The 16,016-nt window shown below is 39.0% G+C and overlaps 1 protein-coding gene across 2 annotated transcripts; it reads right to left on the bottom strand.

Annotated features, from left to right (window-relative positions):
* Positions 1-1,476: 1,476 nt before the first annotated feature.
* Positions 1,477-15,490, bottom strand: cd164 (CD164 molecule, sialomucin). Of its 2 annotated transcripts, XM_014993925.2 has the most exons (6): positions 15,247-15,489; positions 13,955-14,023; positions 7,303-7,377; positions 6,920-6,991; positions 5,822-5,899; positions 1,477-4,703 (listed from the first exon to the last, which is right to left on the bottom strand). In XM_014993925.2, exons 1-6 carry the CDS (start codon positions 15,308-15,310, stop codon positions 4,549-4,551), a joined length of 513 nt encoding a protein of 170 aa, XP_014849411.2. In that variant the 5' UTR covers positions 15,311-15,489; the 3' UTR covers positions 1,477-4,548. The 2 variants fall into 2 exon arrangements, with proteins under 2 accessions (XP_014849411.2, XP_014849413.1); XM_014993927.2 differs by lacking the exon at positions 6,920-6,991 and having other exon boundaries at positions 15,247-15,490.
* Positions 15,491-16,016: the final 526 nt, after the last annotated feature.

The raw sequence follows: 16,016 nt of genomic DNA, 5'->3' as shown, positions 1-16,016 counted from the left end.
TTTTTTTTTAAACAACTGGTTTTTGTGGATTTTAAAGTTTTCTATCTAGTTTGAGGGTGGTAAGCTTTGCACTTTTTAGCTTTTCAAAGCCCGTTTATTGTGAGCAGATAATGGTATCACTGTACAGATGACCTGAAGGTAGATTAATGGCTAAAAGCCAATGAAACCCCTAAATTCAGGAGGGTGGGGGGCTTATTATAAGGCATAGAGAGGATTTTTAATAAAACATTGTTTTGACCACGTTAAACTTGGAGAGGGTCACTGACGTCAAGTAGTCATTAGCATCGTCTACAGGGATAAGTTACAAAATAAGCCGGCTTTCCAATGTGCCAACTATATTAATGGAAGGTTTAGTGGAAGGAAAAAGTGCAGAAGAAAAAAGGTACAATCGCAACAACTGTAACTGGGGAAGTTCTTTAAGCTCATTCAACAATATATGGGAGAAGATTTATGAGGTTCGGTCTGCAGATGCAGTTCTTCCACAGACAGTGCACAGCTAAGACAACAGATTAACTGGGTAATGTCACTCCTATACCGCAGAAAATGTCAGAATGGTTTTTATTTCATCATCTGAGGTTAATCTACTGATTTATTAAGTAAAGAATCACATGGGCCATACTGAAAAAGTTTAGAACATTTCATAATGGAGGGGGGGGAGAGGCATATTTCTTTTGGTAAAAAGTTCCTGATTCCCAAGATTTTTTTTAATACAAATATTAATATTTTGTAGCAGCAGTTCAAAGAACCAATATGCAGTCAAACAGTGTTGAAAGTGTGATGGTCCGGGGTTGTTTTGCTGCATCAGAACCTGGAAAACTTCCCATCTTTAACAGAGCCATGAATTCTGCTCTCTACTTGAAAATCCTGAGGAAGAAAAATCACTTGTGAAACAACAAATGAGGCTTTTGGCACAGCCTACTCAAAGTCTGGACTTAAAGCTGATTAAGATGCAGTGGCTTGACCTTAAAAAAATAAAATAAAATAAAAAATTGTTCATGCCCAAAACCCACTCAATTTGGCTAAATGAAAAATTCTGCAAAAAAAAAAAATTGACCAAAGTTCTTCCAGAGGCATTAAAGACAAGTTACCACAAACACTTGTGTTAAATGTTTATACTTGAATAGCTTCTTTCAGCTCAGATCATTTGAAATCTCCATCGTCTCGCTCGGGTTCTCTTTTTCCGACATGCAAATTTGTTAGTTGATCTAAAACGCGTAAAGAAAAGCAGGATGCAAACAACTTTTCCACAGCGCAGAATATTGCAGACTCACTTCCTCTGCTCCCGGCGAATCTGTTGGGTCAGTATTAAGTTGCACTAAAGACAAAGAATCAGTAGAACTTGATACGACACCTTTCATCATCAGGGCAGCTGTAACCACAACAGTGAATGCATCCTTGTCCCACTTAGGTAAACTACACACACACACACACACACACACACACTCACAGGTTTCATATGAAGAGTAAACGCAGAGATTTGTTTAACGATATTCAAACTTTATTGGTTTAACATTGTAAAACTAAAGGCAACACCAGAAAACAAGGCCAAAAATAAAAACCCCAAAAACAAAAAAAAACAAAAACACAACAGAGGCACAAAAAAAAAAGTTGGGTGGCACAAAAAGAAGCAAAGACCATTCAAGGGGAGGCATTGTGGCACCGTTCAGTGTCTACATATGGCTATATACGTTTCTGTGTTAAGAGTGGTGAGAGAGAAAAGCCAGAAGTTGTACCAACAAGACAAATGGACAGTGAAAGACACAGCGCTACAATGTGTGTGTGCAATTAGCAATAAAGCGACAAGGCAAAGAAGGCCAACACTGCCTGGTTGAAAACTGAATTGTGATCAGATGAATCTTAATGTGTCGCACTTTGAAATCCTTCACGACAGAAAACGTCAGCAGGTTACAACTGAAGTGGAGTTCAAGTCATCGTGTAAAGGGGTGGAGGGCATGTTGAAATAGAGAACACCAGGCCCGTCTGTGGTTACTTCACCACTGTGTTTCATCACAAATAGCTGCCGAGAAGCTGTTCAGGCTACAGCCACACTGCTTCAGCCGAAATATACGACTTACTTGACGTTTCTCCATCCTGACAAAAGCAGCGTTTAAGCTTACACCGAAACAGAAAGTAGCCTACGCGTGTTGCCTGAACAGCTTGTCACCTTGCATCAGCTCTGTGGGACTTGATCGGAAAGATTAAGGCTGAGAGCAACAAACGTACGCAGAACACGGGAGAGCACTTCACAGGAGCCTTAAAGTGACGAGTCGGGCTGACGTTCGAGTCACCGTGACATCTCGTTTCACAACAGATGGAAATGGATGATAACTGAATAAGGCACTTTTGCTCGAGACGCGGGCACGTCGGGACGTCGACGTGCCGTTCGCAGAAAGCGGAGCGTGCTCAGCGGCACTCGAAAATATTTCTCTTCACTTGTGCAAATGGACTCGGCATGCAGCAGAGAGGGAGACCGAAGCGGCGCAGCAGCGCTGGGAACGTTGCCGGCTCGTGACGTTAAAGCAAAAGAGAGACCATGCAACCTCAAAATATACAAGCATAAAACAAACATCTGCATTCATTAACTGCTGTGTGGTCATAATTGGAAATATTTCAAACAAGCCTCTGATTTTATTTGTGAGCTAAACCTGAAACCATTTACCAAAAAAAAAAAAGGGAGGAAAAAAAAACAAAAAAAAATAGGGTTACAAAACATGCCAAAAACTGAGGGCTTTGGCTTCATGTACACGGTTTCAAGGCATCCTTCCATTAGCATATGGACTCATCACAAATAATCAAGTGGTTTTTGAATGTGTCTAAGGTACTAGTTGCATATGCAATGAGAACAGCATCCAGCATGCATTAACCGGGGCGGAAGAAAGCCATTTATACAAAATTAGTAGAGCCACCGCAAAGCTAAACGCTCCGACCAACATTTTGCTTCTCTTTCAGCAGGACAGAAACGGGACGTGGATATTTACAGGTTGGACAAAAGCTGAGAAATCCAAAGGAAAAAAAGAAGTTAGCAGCTAGCTAGTAAGAAGACTAGGCTCCAACATGGCCACTCGGCTGATATTCTGAACTTTACACTACAAATCGATTAAATAGAAGTGAAATCCTTAACCAGGTCTACCTTTTTTTGTCTCTTCTAGACACTCATCTTGAAAGATAAAGTCCAATATTTTCACAATCTTTTTGTATAAAGTACACACCATCATGCTCGTTCGCCTATATCAAAATATTTTCCTGCCAGCTCACTTGGATTTGAACCATGATGTAGCAAAGTGGAAGGAAACTCTGTTTAAATTATTCACTCCAAAAGTCTGTAGTAGCGTGATCTTGCAGTCGTCCTGCCGCATTTGATCTTTCTGCCGCACCTACGAACCAAACGGCGGCCCTTCAAGGACAAAAAAAAGAAACAAATCCTGTTTTCTTCAACAACAAAAGGCTCTTCAGTCCAGCTGGGACATTACAGCTCTAAGCAATATCAGCGCAGCGATACTGTTACTTCTCACAATATGGAAATAAAAAGAGAAAACAAAAAAAAAAAATATATATAAACCCTTTACTTGCTTTCACTCACACTGGACATCAAAGGCACTTCACTGTCCACATCAAGAAAGGCGCGCGCCACACCTCGTCCTCTTCTGCACAGTAAAACTAAATAATTTGAAAATATTCTAAAAATAATTCACTTTGACCCGGTTTAAACACCAAAGCAAACGACAAGGACGAGTCACCTGCGGGGTTTTAACGATCAGAAAAGGAAAAGATACGGGAGATTCGTGGTTCTGAAATTAGCTCTATACATTATTTATTGCGGCGGGCTGCTCTTCTGGCAGTTGGCGTTTGACATTTTTAAACATCTTGTACTGGGAGAGAGGTTTCCAAAAGGTGGGGTGGGGGGTGGGAACCGAACAGCAGAAACACTCCACACTCAAATAAGACTTATTTTCCTCCTGTTTGACGTCAGATGATTAATTGTCACTTTTTTTTTTCTCCCTGATGGATCAGATGTGTGGAGGGAGAAAAACATTTCACAAGCTAAAAGCAATCCTTAATCATCTGTTGCCACATTTAACACGAGCTCAAACAGTGTTTCCAAATCAGGTAAAAAAAAAATAAAAAAAATTATAATATAGATATTCAAGCCTCAGCAGGAAAAAGCTACTCCGTATACATGGCTAATTGTTTTTCTCTCATGTGGTGCATTTAATTGGGGAAGGCATAAGAAGAGGGGCTGTAAATAACTCAAGCCCACTCAATTCGCTGGAAAACGCTCTATGCAGGATGACTAATGGCACGATGGAGGTGGGGGTAGCTGCTTGCTTATGTAATCTACATGCTTCAGACCTAAATGCATGTTGGAGGAGATTCACTTTGAAATGAAATGACTCGTTCAGTCATGCAGGTCTAAACATTTAAAGAAAAAGAAACAGGACAAAAAAAAAAAAACTGTATGGAAACGCTGTTTGAGTCCACCCCCCCTATGAGTGTGTGCTGAGGGATCGAAATCGGTGAGGACGGCTTGGATCCTAAAGTGCGGCCGCTTCAGAGGGTGTGGTAGTTACGGTCTTTGGATTTGCAGAACTTGTAGAGGAAGAAGATGACGGCCTGAAGGCCCAGGACGAGCACTATTCCACCGATGAAGCTCGCGGCGTCAAACGTCGAGTTCTTGTGGGGGGCCACCGTTGTGGTATTCGGTGCTTTGAAGGGAACATAAAAGAAAATGTGGTATTTAAAAAAAAATAAAATGTATAAACGGAGCTCCATTTATTTTGATTTCCTTAAGTTTTAGCTTTAAGAAGTCAAAAATCTTCCAAAAATAATTTTCAAAGATTTTTTGTCTTTCGTTCATTTTTTTCCCCCCCAGATTTCATGATGAACCAAGTAAGATCTCATTATGGCACTGAGGAATAAAACACTACTCCTGATATTCAGATGGCTTCAGTCTTATTATTTTATACATGACAAATTTATTTCACAGAAACTTAGAACCTGCTGTAGGGAGCCAGACAACAGCACAAGGCTGGACTAGATCAAGTTTGTCGTGTGGAGTATCACAGGGTGCTGTGCTTTGGCAACAATCATTTAACATCTCTGGCAAACTTAAGTTTAAGGCAAGTTTTTAAATTTGGCCAAAATGTTTCTTCTAAATGGAAGAAATACGAATGTTTCAAAGTTTCCAGCAACATTCCTGACTTGAAACTAATAAAGACGCAATGAAGGGAGTTAAAAATGAGGGGGAAAACCTCAAAGACGGAGCTCAATGTCAAAAGACAACTTTTTAAAACACATGTGGAAATGCTGGCATATTCAATAAATTAGAATAAAAGTCTAGATGAGTCTTCTCAGATTAAAAGCAGCTCCTAAAAATAACATTTAGGTATTAAGCCCACATTTTTGTTCTTAAATACCTATACAATGTGTTTTCATGCAGCCCTTTTAATATTATATTTTCTCAATATTCAACTCCAATTTCCATTCACAGTGGTTCTGATTCACTCTTTGGGCCCGTCAGCTTTTATTAAATATGAAATTATGGCCCTGATCAAACTAAAATAAGAATGAGTCACTTCCTATAATTTATAGGAGTCACATAACCTCATTGCTTTACAAGTTGACTGAGTAGATTAAAAAAAAATGCTGTAAATCAAGAGGCAGGATGAAACGCCCCAGGTGGGTAAAAAAAAAAAAAAAAAACAATAAATAAATAAAAAAAATCATCCAGAGGCGTGAGGAATAAAAAATTAGAAACCTTTCTGTATGCTAAAGTGAGCTACAAGACCACCGAGACGCCTGCTATTGTAAATGTCAGACCTACCCAAGGTGGAGGCTGGAGTTGTAGTGGTGGAGCTGTTGCCACGGTGAGTCGGCGTCACGGTTACCGTCGTTGAATTCACTGAAATGGGGTCACAGCAAGAACAAACCCTTAACAAATATAAACAACCGTAATTCTTGCAAAACTGTTCATTTGGCACGTTTAAGCACATAAGCTATATATATATATATATAAGCTATCGAGCATTTATTCAAGATAAAAATCGACGTCGGTTACTCTCCACCTCACAGGATTCACAGTTTCACTCACAACCACAAAAGCGGCAGAGAAGAGTGAATGTTAAACTGTTGAAGAGCTGAAGGTGTCAAGCATGTGCTTCACACCTCGCTCTCCTTTTAAGAGTCACTTCTGGCCTCTACCTCACAGCAAAAGCTCCCTCGTGTTTCATTGACTTACAGTTTCTAGAATAAAGCAGGTTTGTGCACTTTAACTTAAACATATTTAAAAGTGAGGGCAATCGGATAAAGAATTTGATATTTAAAGGACAGATTATAAGTATCCGCTTAATAAAAGCTACATTCTGCTACTATTGAAGGTACAATTTATATTTAGCTTCTACCCTCCCAAATAATTCGCTTGTATAGGCAGCGATAGATTTCCGCAGGTTTCGTTCTACCTTTCCATTCTGTCTGGTGGGCCATGAACTAACCGCTGAACATCGCTGAGCGAATACATAATATCACCTAGTCTTTAAAATAACAGTAAAACCCTACTTTACAGCTACTTTTGTAACACAGTGCAGTAATGTTACAAAGCTAGCTAAAATATTTTAGGGTTGTTCTTATAACATTTTATACTGTATTTAAGAGAAATCACAAATTGGAATCCTAGATCAAAACATCAGCAAAACCAGTTTAAATCCAGCTTAAAGCAGTTTTAACTAAATAAATCACCACTTAATGACTGAGATGGCATTGTATATCTATTGCACTTTTCTTTAAGTGGATGTGGGACCTTACTACCCTAAGCCTGATAAAATACTTCTGATAACACAAAAAAAACAGAAAACGTCTGTTAATAAAACCAGAGAAAAATGGACTCCACAGACTAGATAGAGCTCGGGTATTAGGCAGTGGTTACCTGTCGTATGGGTGGTGGGGGCAACAGATGAATGTTTGGAAGTAGGTGCAGCCGAGGGTGTAGGAGTAGGAGCTGGACAAAGAACCAACCAGCACACAACATACAAAAGAAAGCCAGACAAAACACCAAAACATCTGGATTATAGACAACAGACAAGAGGAAAAACACCCAAATAGCCCTGACTGACCATTAATTAATATTTTAGTAAGACAATAATTAGACCCATCAAGAATCTACAGAAAAATAAGAGTCTAATCATGAAGAAATACATCATTTGTAAAAAACAATAAGTGTCTGCTGATTCTCTTGGGTCTAAAATGTTATGTTAATGCCAGAAGAATACAACTGTTATTCATTTAGCTCTAATATGCAGTCAAACTTACTTGAACAGGTTGCGTTGCTGCAGTTGCCTTTATCCACCAGGGTAACACTGACACAGGAAACATTCGCTGGAGAAGCTAATAATAATAATAATAATAAAAAAATAAAAAAAAAATCAGCAATTTAAGTCTTCAGGATTTACAAAAACATCATAAATTTGCCAAACATCAGAGTACATAACAAATTCTTCCAACTAATGGTCCAAGATGGAAGTGATTCACAAATATACAGAAGCATGTTTATAGAAAGCAGCACCACGCTGAATCAGGGCGCACAGCTTGATACGCAGGCGAGCCACTCTGTTCTCGCCTCCTCCCTACAGGAAGGTAGGATCAGCTGCTCACACAGACCTACATCCTACTTCCGCTTCCTGCAGAGGGAGGATGAACCCTCTCTATCCTGCCTGCCCCATCGGGCCACCTCATTACTGTGCCCTATAGCTGACATTTAGTTTTAGCAAAGAGCTCTTGATACTTCTTTATTTTCAAATGGTAGAAATGAACATTTTAGGAATCCAATTATAGTTAAAAAAAAAACTGAGCTATGATCATTTACATAGATTACTGCTACTCTGCGTGTCTTTCATTAAAAGATTAAATATGCCACAAAAAAAAACTCCAGTTGTGTAACTAGCTTGTTTTTTGTTGTTGTTGTTGTTGTTGTTGTTTTAAATACACTGGTTTTGTGCTTATATCTAATTCTGAATTTGATAGTCTAATGTAAGTGAACAAGGTCTCATCTGCACATGCACTGCCCATGGAAAGCATTTGGATGTTTTAGATTTGCCCCTGCTCCAAAACATACCCCTACCTATTTATTTTTTCTCTTTTTTGCTAGACGTACAAGTTCCTCACAAGCACAGACTAGAGGTCATCAGCCATTTCTTTCGCAGGGGAACAAGGACTTCATTGACAACCGCAAACACTGAAACTGCTTTTGGCATGGATTTTCTTTTACCGAGCCAAATGTGACCCTGTTCGCCGCATTTATACCAAACCTACTCTGTTATCATTCGACACCCAGGATATGAGCAGCAAGTTTTATCACACATTACCAAACAGGAGCCGAACAGCGAAACATTACCATAAATGATAGGACAGGATTTTAATGCAAGTAGCGTCTACAAGTGTTAAATTAACACACTGGAAATATTGGTATCGTTTTTTTCTGTAAAATTAAAAAGGAAAAAAATGGGAGTGTAATATTTAGTTATAATCACTTAGGTGCATTGTTTATTATTGTGCAGTCTAATCATTTATTAACCATGAGAAAGGTGAACTTTGCCCTGTCGTCAAGCCTGATCTTGGCTATGCTTCATATTAAGGTCAACAGAGAAAAATGCTCCGTTTTACACCCAGAATCTACAATAATTCTGATTTTTCACTGATTTTCGACACGTTCCTGGCTTTGGTCATGGTGGAGAAAAGAAAGACAATAAGTGATTGTGATAGCAATAATTTTGTGACTATGCATTCCCCTCCACACCCATTTATTGTCCTATCTACGCGTAACAGTTGTTGTTAAAGTTTAACCATGAAACAAAAGCAAACAATTACATAAGATGTTTTCCAGACATAAAAAAAAAATCCTCAAACTTTATAATTACTACATTTTGATTAAAGAAACCCAAGCTTAAGCTGATGAGCTGCTGCTGCAGAAATGTGCTTTACCATGTTGAGGTGTGATTCAACTGGGGAAAAAAATTAATAAAAATGTTTGACGTAGGTGAGAAATGTCACAGTGACATCCATGTGGTTGTCAGGACGAATGCTTCATACAGGAAGCGGGTTGCGTTGTTGTTTTAACACTATAGCTCCTTTGTGCGATGGACTGCTTTCGATAGGCTTCATTCAATGCTTTAGGAGTGGAAGAAATATTTCTAATTAAACATACATCAGCTGTTAAATCTGATTGCAGAGACGTTCAATGCAGAACAGAAACGCTCCTTAATGTGTTTTACTTAAAACCTGTGGAGATGTTATGAATCTGAAATGCACAGAGAACGGAACAGGTCTCTTTAAGGGCGATCAAACCATTCCAGATGGACTCCCATAAATTATATTAAAAAAAAAAAAAACACCAGGTTTGCCAAAGTAAGTTTTCAGCCTCACTAGCTTTAGCCTGTATGAGATTTTCCACCGCTCTGCAGCAGATTATACATTAATCAGGCACAAAGTTTTAAAAAACAAGTAACTCCCAAACAGCTTTTGAGGTGTAATTATCAGTTTGTGGAGCTCATGATGCAGCAGGAGTCTTTTGAGAGTTTGCCACTTTGCTGTTGGTTCAGTTATGCGAGGCATTCGGTAGCTATTCACTTAGACGTCAGCGGCTGTCATAAAGCACAGCGCTGCCACTCTGCAGCTTTTCTCTGACACGTTTTCAAACTAATTGCCCCGCTGAATAACATGATTTAGCAGCATTTCTCTAACTGGTCAGAAAAGAAAACTAGAAAGGAGGAAAAATCTACAACAAAAATGTAGCTTTAGACTTTGCCAGCAGTGATTTACATTAATAAAAAAAAGAAGGTACATTCAAATGTTAGAATAACACTGAAAAGTTCATGTATTTTAGTCATTTGATGCAAAAAGAAAAACGCATGTAGATGAATCACACACAGTGACGTACACAAACACTTTAGTTCTACTGATTTTGTGAATATGCCTTATAGCTAGTTAAAACTAATTTTCTCAAAAGCACTTAAATAAAAGATTTAAATGCATTTGTGATACAGATATGTTGGTGAAAATAATGTCCACGAGCTTTTCGGTTAATGTACTCAGTACTTGGTTGGGCCTCATTTTGCATGAACGTAATCATTAATGCGGCACGGCACGGAGGTGATCAAACTGTGGCTCCGGTGAGGCGTTGAGGAAAATTAAATCAGCATTTGCATAAAGCTCATCAGCAGCGGGAAGCAGGAAGTGCTCGAAGATTGCCTGTTTGAAGGCTGAGATGACATAGTGAACCAACAACACCGGGGAATGACATGGCTCCCCCAAATCATCAATTAATGCAAACCTCACTCTGGGCTTCTAAAACTACCCTCCTCCTCCAGAGTCTGGGACTTTAATTTTTCCAATATCGTTTTCTAATATTTTCAGATTGAAGTAAATTTTGGACTTATCCGCTTAGCATGTTCAATACAATGCTCAGTGGCGTATTTGTGCAGATTCATGTGGACAAAAACTTTTCTGAAGCCAGTCCCATATGTATGATTTCTTTGTTTTTTTATTTTTAATGATGTGGCAGAGATAACAACTGTGCTACGTGTGTACAAGGCCCGAAACACTGCCTCCACCCTAAAAAACACTCGAGGAATCGACTCTGAAAACCTCAACTTTACAATTTATGCAACTTCTTCAGAGATTTTTTCCTTCCACTCAACTTTCCATCAATAAACTTGTAAAGTGAACTGCCAGCTTATTAGCAATTACACTTATTGTGATGTGTATGACACACATTTTTAGGCAATACTCTGTGGAGAATGACCTGTTCTCCATGCTGAATCCTTGATGTATGAGCTTGCAGAAGAGTCAGTGAGTTGAATTCATGAATTCCATTTATTAATACCAAAATACAGCTGGTCCATTCTGAGCCAACAGTCAAAATGGCATCCCAGAAGAGGCTCCCATTCCCTTTGTCTCTCTGAGCTACGCCCCAAAGTGGGCGTTACCTAGTGTGCCATCCCATACCCCCGCTCTCATTTACATTTCCTAACATGTGATTTCCTTTAGGTTCAGCTTAGCTTTAGCTTAGCAACCAGCTAAAAGAGAGCGAAGGAAAACACAGAATTATTTATTCTCAACAACTCTTAGTTTTTGTTAGCAGCAAGTTAAAAAATAGAATAAATATCCTAACCAACAGAAATAAAACACTTTAAATATATCCCTGTGGATGAAATAAGTTTTATTTTACCAAATAAATTATGTTTTTGTTGATATTCTAATCTATTGAGATGTGCATGTAAATTTGATTAAAAAAAAAAAAAAGTATAATAGACTTTTTTCCCCCCCTACAACTTTTATGTAACCTGATACTGTAGTCTGTGTATGTTTTTCCTTCTCCGTGTAGGTCAGAAGGATGTTATGTCACATGCAGCTGCAAAAGGTAGGACCCACTCCCACACTTTGCCAAGATGGTGACATTATTATCAGTGTGCTGAACAGCCTCGTGGTCCTGAGAGTCAGCGCTCCCAGCAGGCTCCGTCACAGTCTGCACTTAAAGCTCCTGAGCGCTCACAATGTACACGTGTAAGCTTTGGGAGCGTTAAAGCCGGAGACAGCAGGGAAACATGTTCTTGGTGCAGAGAGTGCTTGTTTACAGAAAATCCCTAAAACCAAAAGTAAACCTGGTGATAATGTGGCGCTGAGTCGCTGCCCGCAGCGTGCGGATACCCCTCATTACAGAGCAGCCGTCTTAGTGGACACGGCTGGCGTTCCAGCTGCCTGCTCTGTTCATTTTCAAATGGGTGACCCCTTCCTGAACATGGTCGGGTTTTATTTTCAGAGAAAATCCCTCTCAGGATTCCTTCATGTCGAGCAGGCACACGTGCTGGATTTTCAGGGTCATTCTTTCGAAAGAAAACAACGAGGCTTTACTTTATATAAAACGCAAGAAAAATGTGTTTAAAAGTCTTGTTTCGATACCACAATTGTACAGACTAAATACTGACTGAATCCACGCTGGTGTAATTGTTTCAAAGTTATCGTTTTTGTGGGTGGCAAGCTGCCATTTCCTACTGAGCACAAAATGTAACAGTAAACCGGGTCAAGCTTCTCCCTTGGCTAAAACAACAAAAACCGAACCATCTAGTCTTGCAGCGCCCCGAAAAGGAGGCAGACACGTGTTGTTCTACCTGTCCTGCTGAACCTCTGGATGAATCACTCAGCAATGCATTATCAGAGAACCTTTTTAACAGTCATTGTCAAAGCAGGTGGAGGGCGCGGTGTCGCGAAATCTCAATATAGTCTAGCCCGGGAAAGAATCAAAGCCGCAAATACATGAGGTTGTCAAACAGGTCGGCTATCGTGACGGTTTAAACACCTGCGGCTTGCGGGTCTGTTGAGGGAATTTGGATTGTTCAAGTTTCCTGGAGCTGCTTCTAACAAATTCCTGAGATCCAATATTCCGATATTCAAGTGTGATTTACCAGATATTTTGCGTCTTGAGCTACAGCCAAAAGCTCAATCCAGTAATTGACAATCGTAAAGCAGATCTTTTATCCTCTCAGCACACTTTCCTCAGACTTGTGTCATTATCTTCTCCTTCCTTTCATTTAACCTGCTTGGGAATATTGCCTGCTTCCTGCCACACATCCCTTCACTCACTTCCTCTGCTGTTTTCTTCATCTTCAAAATGACTAGAGGCGTGCATCATGTCAAACTGAACTTTGAAGCCTTCCAAAAGGCGCGTTTAACAAGATCTCTTGACTTACTCACAAAAGAAAAGAAAAAAACCTCCATAGTCAAAAAAAGATTATGCAATATTTTGGAAAAAACAAGAAGCTGAGCCGTTGAGTTAAAAAGAAAATCCCCAAATCGTAAGAGGAAACGTTTTAACCAAATAACCGTTGGTTGACTCTGGAGACAATTTATCATCCACATTTCCTTCGGCAAGCATCTAACTGAATGAGGCGTAACTGAAATAACCACAACAGCCAGAAGACTGTGAAACATGCTTTAAAAAGTCACTGCAACCACATTGCTACCTACAATTTTTATACTGCAGAAATTGTAAATCTCATTTAGAGGGAACTGATGTTTTGGGGAAATCCAACTTGTTATTCGCAGTTAACTTGTGGTTGCAAAAGTAAAGAGTTCATTCATTGGTCAATTTGGAAACATGTTGATGTCTTTCTGTATTTTTGTGGTAAGAGATCTTGAATATTGATATTTGCTACATTTATGTTGACTCACATGAGACAAGCTGTAAAAGTTTTAGTTACAATTAAATCCAGGAAGATAGGGGAAAAAAAAAAAAAGGTCAAGGCAGTCCTTATTAGAATTTATGTGATCTGAGCTCAACCTCAATCCAAAGAGAACGCAGAGAATACAAAGGAAATCTGGTGGGAAAATGGTGATGAATTAAAACATTGGCTAGCTGAATATCGACAGGTTAGCAGGAAACAATTTCAACAATTGAAATATTTATTAAAGATGCACAGAGAATTTGAATTTGGAATCGGGCTATTTTCAGCTTGCACATACACTAAAGTCCCTTTAAAGTCATTTGTTCCAAGTCAGGCAGCCCTGTAGATAACAATAAATAAATGATAGAAATTAATTGTGCAAAATTTAGGTGAAAATTTTACATAAGCCATCAATGCACTCATGATATATATATATTTTTATTTTTTTTTTTTATTTTTTTTTTCTGAGTCCCCAACTCGCAAATGTGAGCAGGCCTCCAATCATCTGCCTAATTCATTCCAGCCTTATCTTGTTTCCATAATTTACTGCTTAACGCTGGCCCTGAGCTGGCCAGTGTCGACACAAGACTATGGTTTAGCTCGGGCTTTTTGAGAAGCCAAAATGAGCCCTTCCTCCACGGCAAGGAATCCAACTTCCAATAAGTTCAGCTGTCTGCACAATTAAGGGCACAAAGGCCAACCTGTGCTCCTTGGTTCCACAACCTGCCACATACTGAGACACTTACTTGTGCAGTTGGCCCACGCGCATTGAGGGTTTTTGACACACACTTCACATGTCATAGAGGTACAGCCATCTGGAAGGAATTCAGAAATGCAGCTTAGTTATGGTTATTTGAACATGAATGACTTCTAAGATATAGATTTTTATCTACATCTTTGTAGCATTAACACAGACAGCAAGAAATGAACTTAAAATAAATGCGGAGTGTCATAGAAAGGCAATGCAACAAATAATTTGTCAAAGACATATTTACCTATGAAAAAATGTTGTAAATGCACTGAATTTTATATATAAAAGTCTTATAGAAATGTGTCAACTGATTAAATATGCCTTACAGCATAAATCTTACAGACTAGTCAGACCTGGCCTGGATTATCTCATAATAATCAATAACATCCTAAAAATATTTAACATTTGTTTAAATTGTGTTAGGGGAAGGCCAACACATTTGTATTAGGGGAAGGCGTTTATGGAAGGCTAGGCCCAAAAAATTGCCTTTTTTTCCCCCTAGCCTACCATAAACGCAGTTCCATACAAATCTCACAATCCTTTGTTTGGTCAGATTAAGACTGGATTATCCTAAAATAAATAATTGTTTAAAACACAAGTTTTATCTTTGAAAACTTCATAATTATTGCGTAAATGGATAAAACTATAATTTCAGTGCGCTTACATCATCCTAGATCAGGTTCTACACAAACCTCAATATTAAACTAGTCAAACTTGGACTGGTGCGTTTATGAAGCTTTTGAAAATTGGAAATTTGGGGAAAGGTAGATCGACTTGAACATAGTAGCCTTTCTAAACTTTTTTAAATATTTGTGAAAATCGAAAAAGGTAAACATGGTTTGTTTAAAGTGTGACTGTACTACGACAACCTCTTCCGGATTCTCAAATCATCATGTCTGCTTCCGATTATATTTTTACAATCCATAACCGTGTTATCAGATAATTAACATTATGACACAAACATCGCACTGATCGTTACACAATACCAGTGTAATTCCAGGTCGCAGTGCTTATTAACAAGCTAAAGCGCTAGCATTTTCTGGAAGCACGACTTCCTCTCGCCAACGTGGATATAAAACTGGTAAGTTCCCAGAAACTGGATAAATAATTTATATAAACCAGAACATTGATGTGGTAACTATCAAACTAAAGAAGCGAGACACCTAGCGGGTGTCGCAGTAAGCAGATATGAACGGACGATGTTTTAAAAAGTCTTGTTTTTGCCGGGGGGGTTTCTGGCTGCAATTAGCCGCTAGCTGTGCTCGGTGAAGAGGTCGTGAAACTTACCTTCGGCGGCTGCGGCGCCAATCATCGCCAGAGCTGCGGCGAAAAACACCACCTTTACGTACATGACTGCGGCCGATTTACAGCTCGGTCTGGTTCACACAGAGGCAGGTTATCTTCACGGAAACGTCGAGAATGTGAAATCGGAATTTCGCGGCTCCCTTCTCGTCTCTTCCGAGGACTGCTGCTTCTACTGCTGTTGATGTCCGCTAGCTCGACACTTCCTACTCGGCAGGTCATGTGGCGCTTCTTAGGGGAGGGGTGAGAAAAATCAAGCAAGTGGGCAGGAAACACGGAAGAGTCTAATGATCGGAACCAGAGAGGGACTTTTACCCAGAAATGCGGCTTTAAACGCGCGCTTGTAACACAAAAACAAGTCGCCTGGGCTACTTCATCCCAGTTCATTTTAATGCTGTAATTCTTAAAACTAGAATTGAATTATTCTACAACAAAAACTAGATATTTAAACAAGTAAAGTCATTATTTAGCGATTTACTGAAATTCTAAAACGGATAATTATTGTTATTTGGTTTCCTAAGCCACCTTGTAATTTTGCTTGTTTTATCAAAACAGATCTCTTAAATGAGGTATTAATATTAAATAAAAATAGTTATTCAAAATAAAAACACATATGATTAAATTGACACATTCTTTAAATATAACATTTTATTTCTCTTTCTTTTTTCCCATCTAACCTTAAATCGAGTCATATAGAAAAGCAGTGCAATACCACAGGTCTGCACAAACATAAACTGGAACCTCATATCAAATTT

This window comes from Poecilia mexicana, unplaced genomic scaffold (assembly GCF_051168715.1).
Source record: "Poecilia mexicana isolate PSO_F unplaced genomic scaffold, ASM5116871v1 scaffold_21, whole genome shotgun sequence".
In the NCBI taxonomy this organism is placed as follows: domain Eukaryota; kingdom Metazoa; phylum Chordata; class Actinopteri; order Cyprinodontiformes; family Poeciliidae; genus Poecilia; species Poecilia mexicana.
The sequence above is the reverse complement of the archived record's forward strand: the minus strand, read 5'-3'. Positions and strand labels throughout refer to the sequence as shown.

Bases quoted from the DNA above. Each gene is read 5' to 3' on its own strand.
- cd164 (XM_014993925.2), bottom strand. From the start codon at position 15,310: ATGTACGTAAAGGTGGTGTTTTTCGCCGCAGCTCTGGCGATGATTGGC. The intron at 7,378-13,954 runs GTAAGTGTCTCA...TATTATTATTAG, and splicing joins CGCGTGGGCCAACTGCACAA to CTTCTCCAGCGAATGTTTCC. The intron at 5,900-6,919 runs GTAACCACTGCC...ACCCCATTTCAG, and splicing joins CCCCACCACCCATACGACAG to TGAATTCAACGACGGTAACC.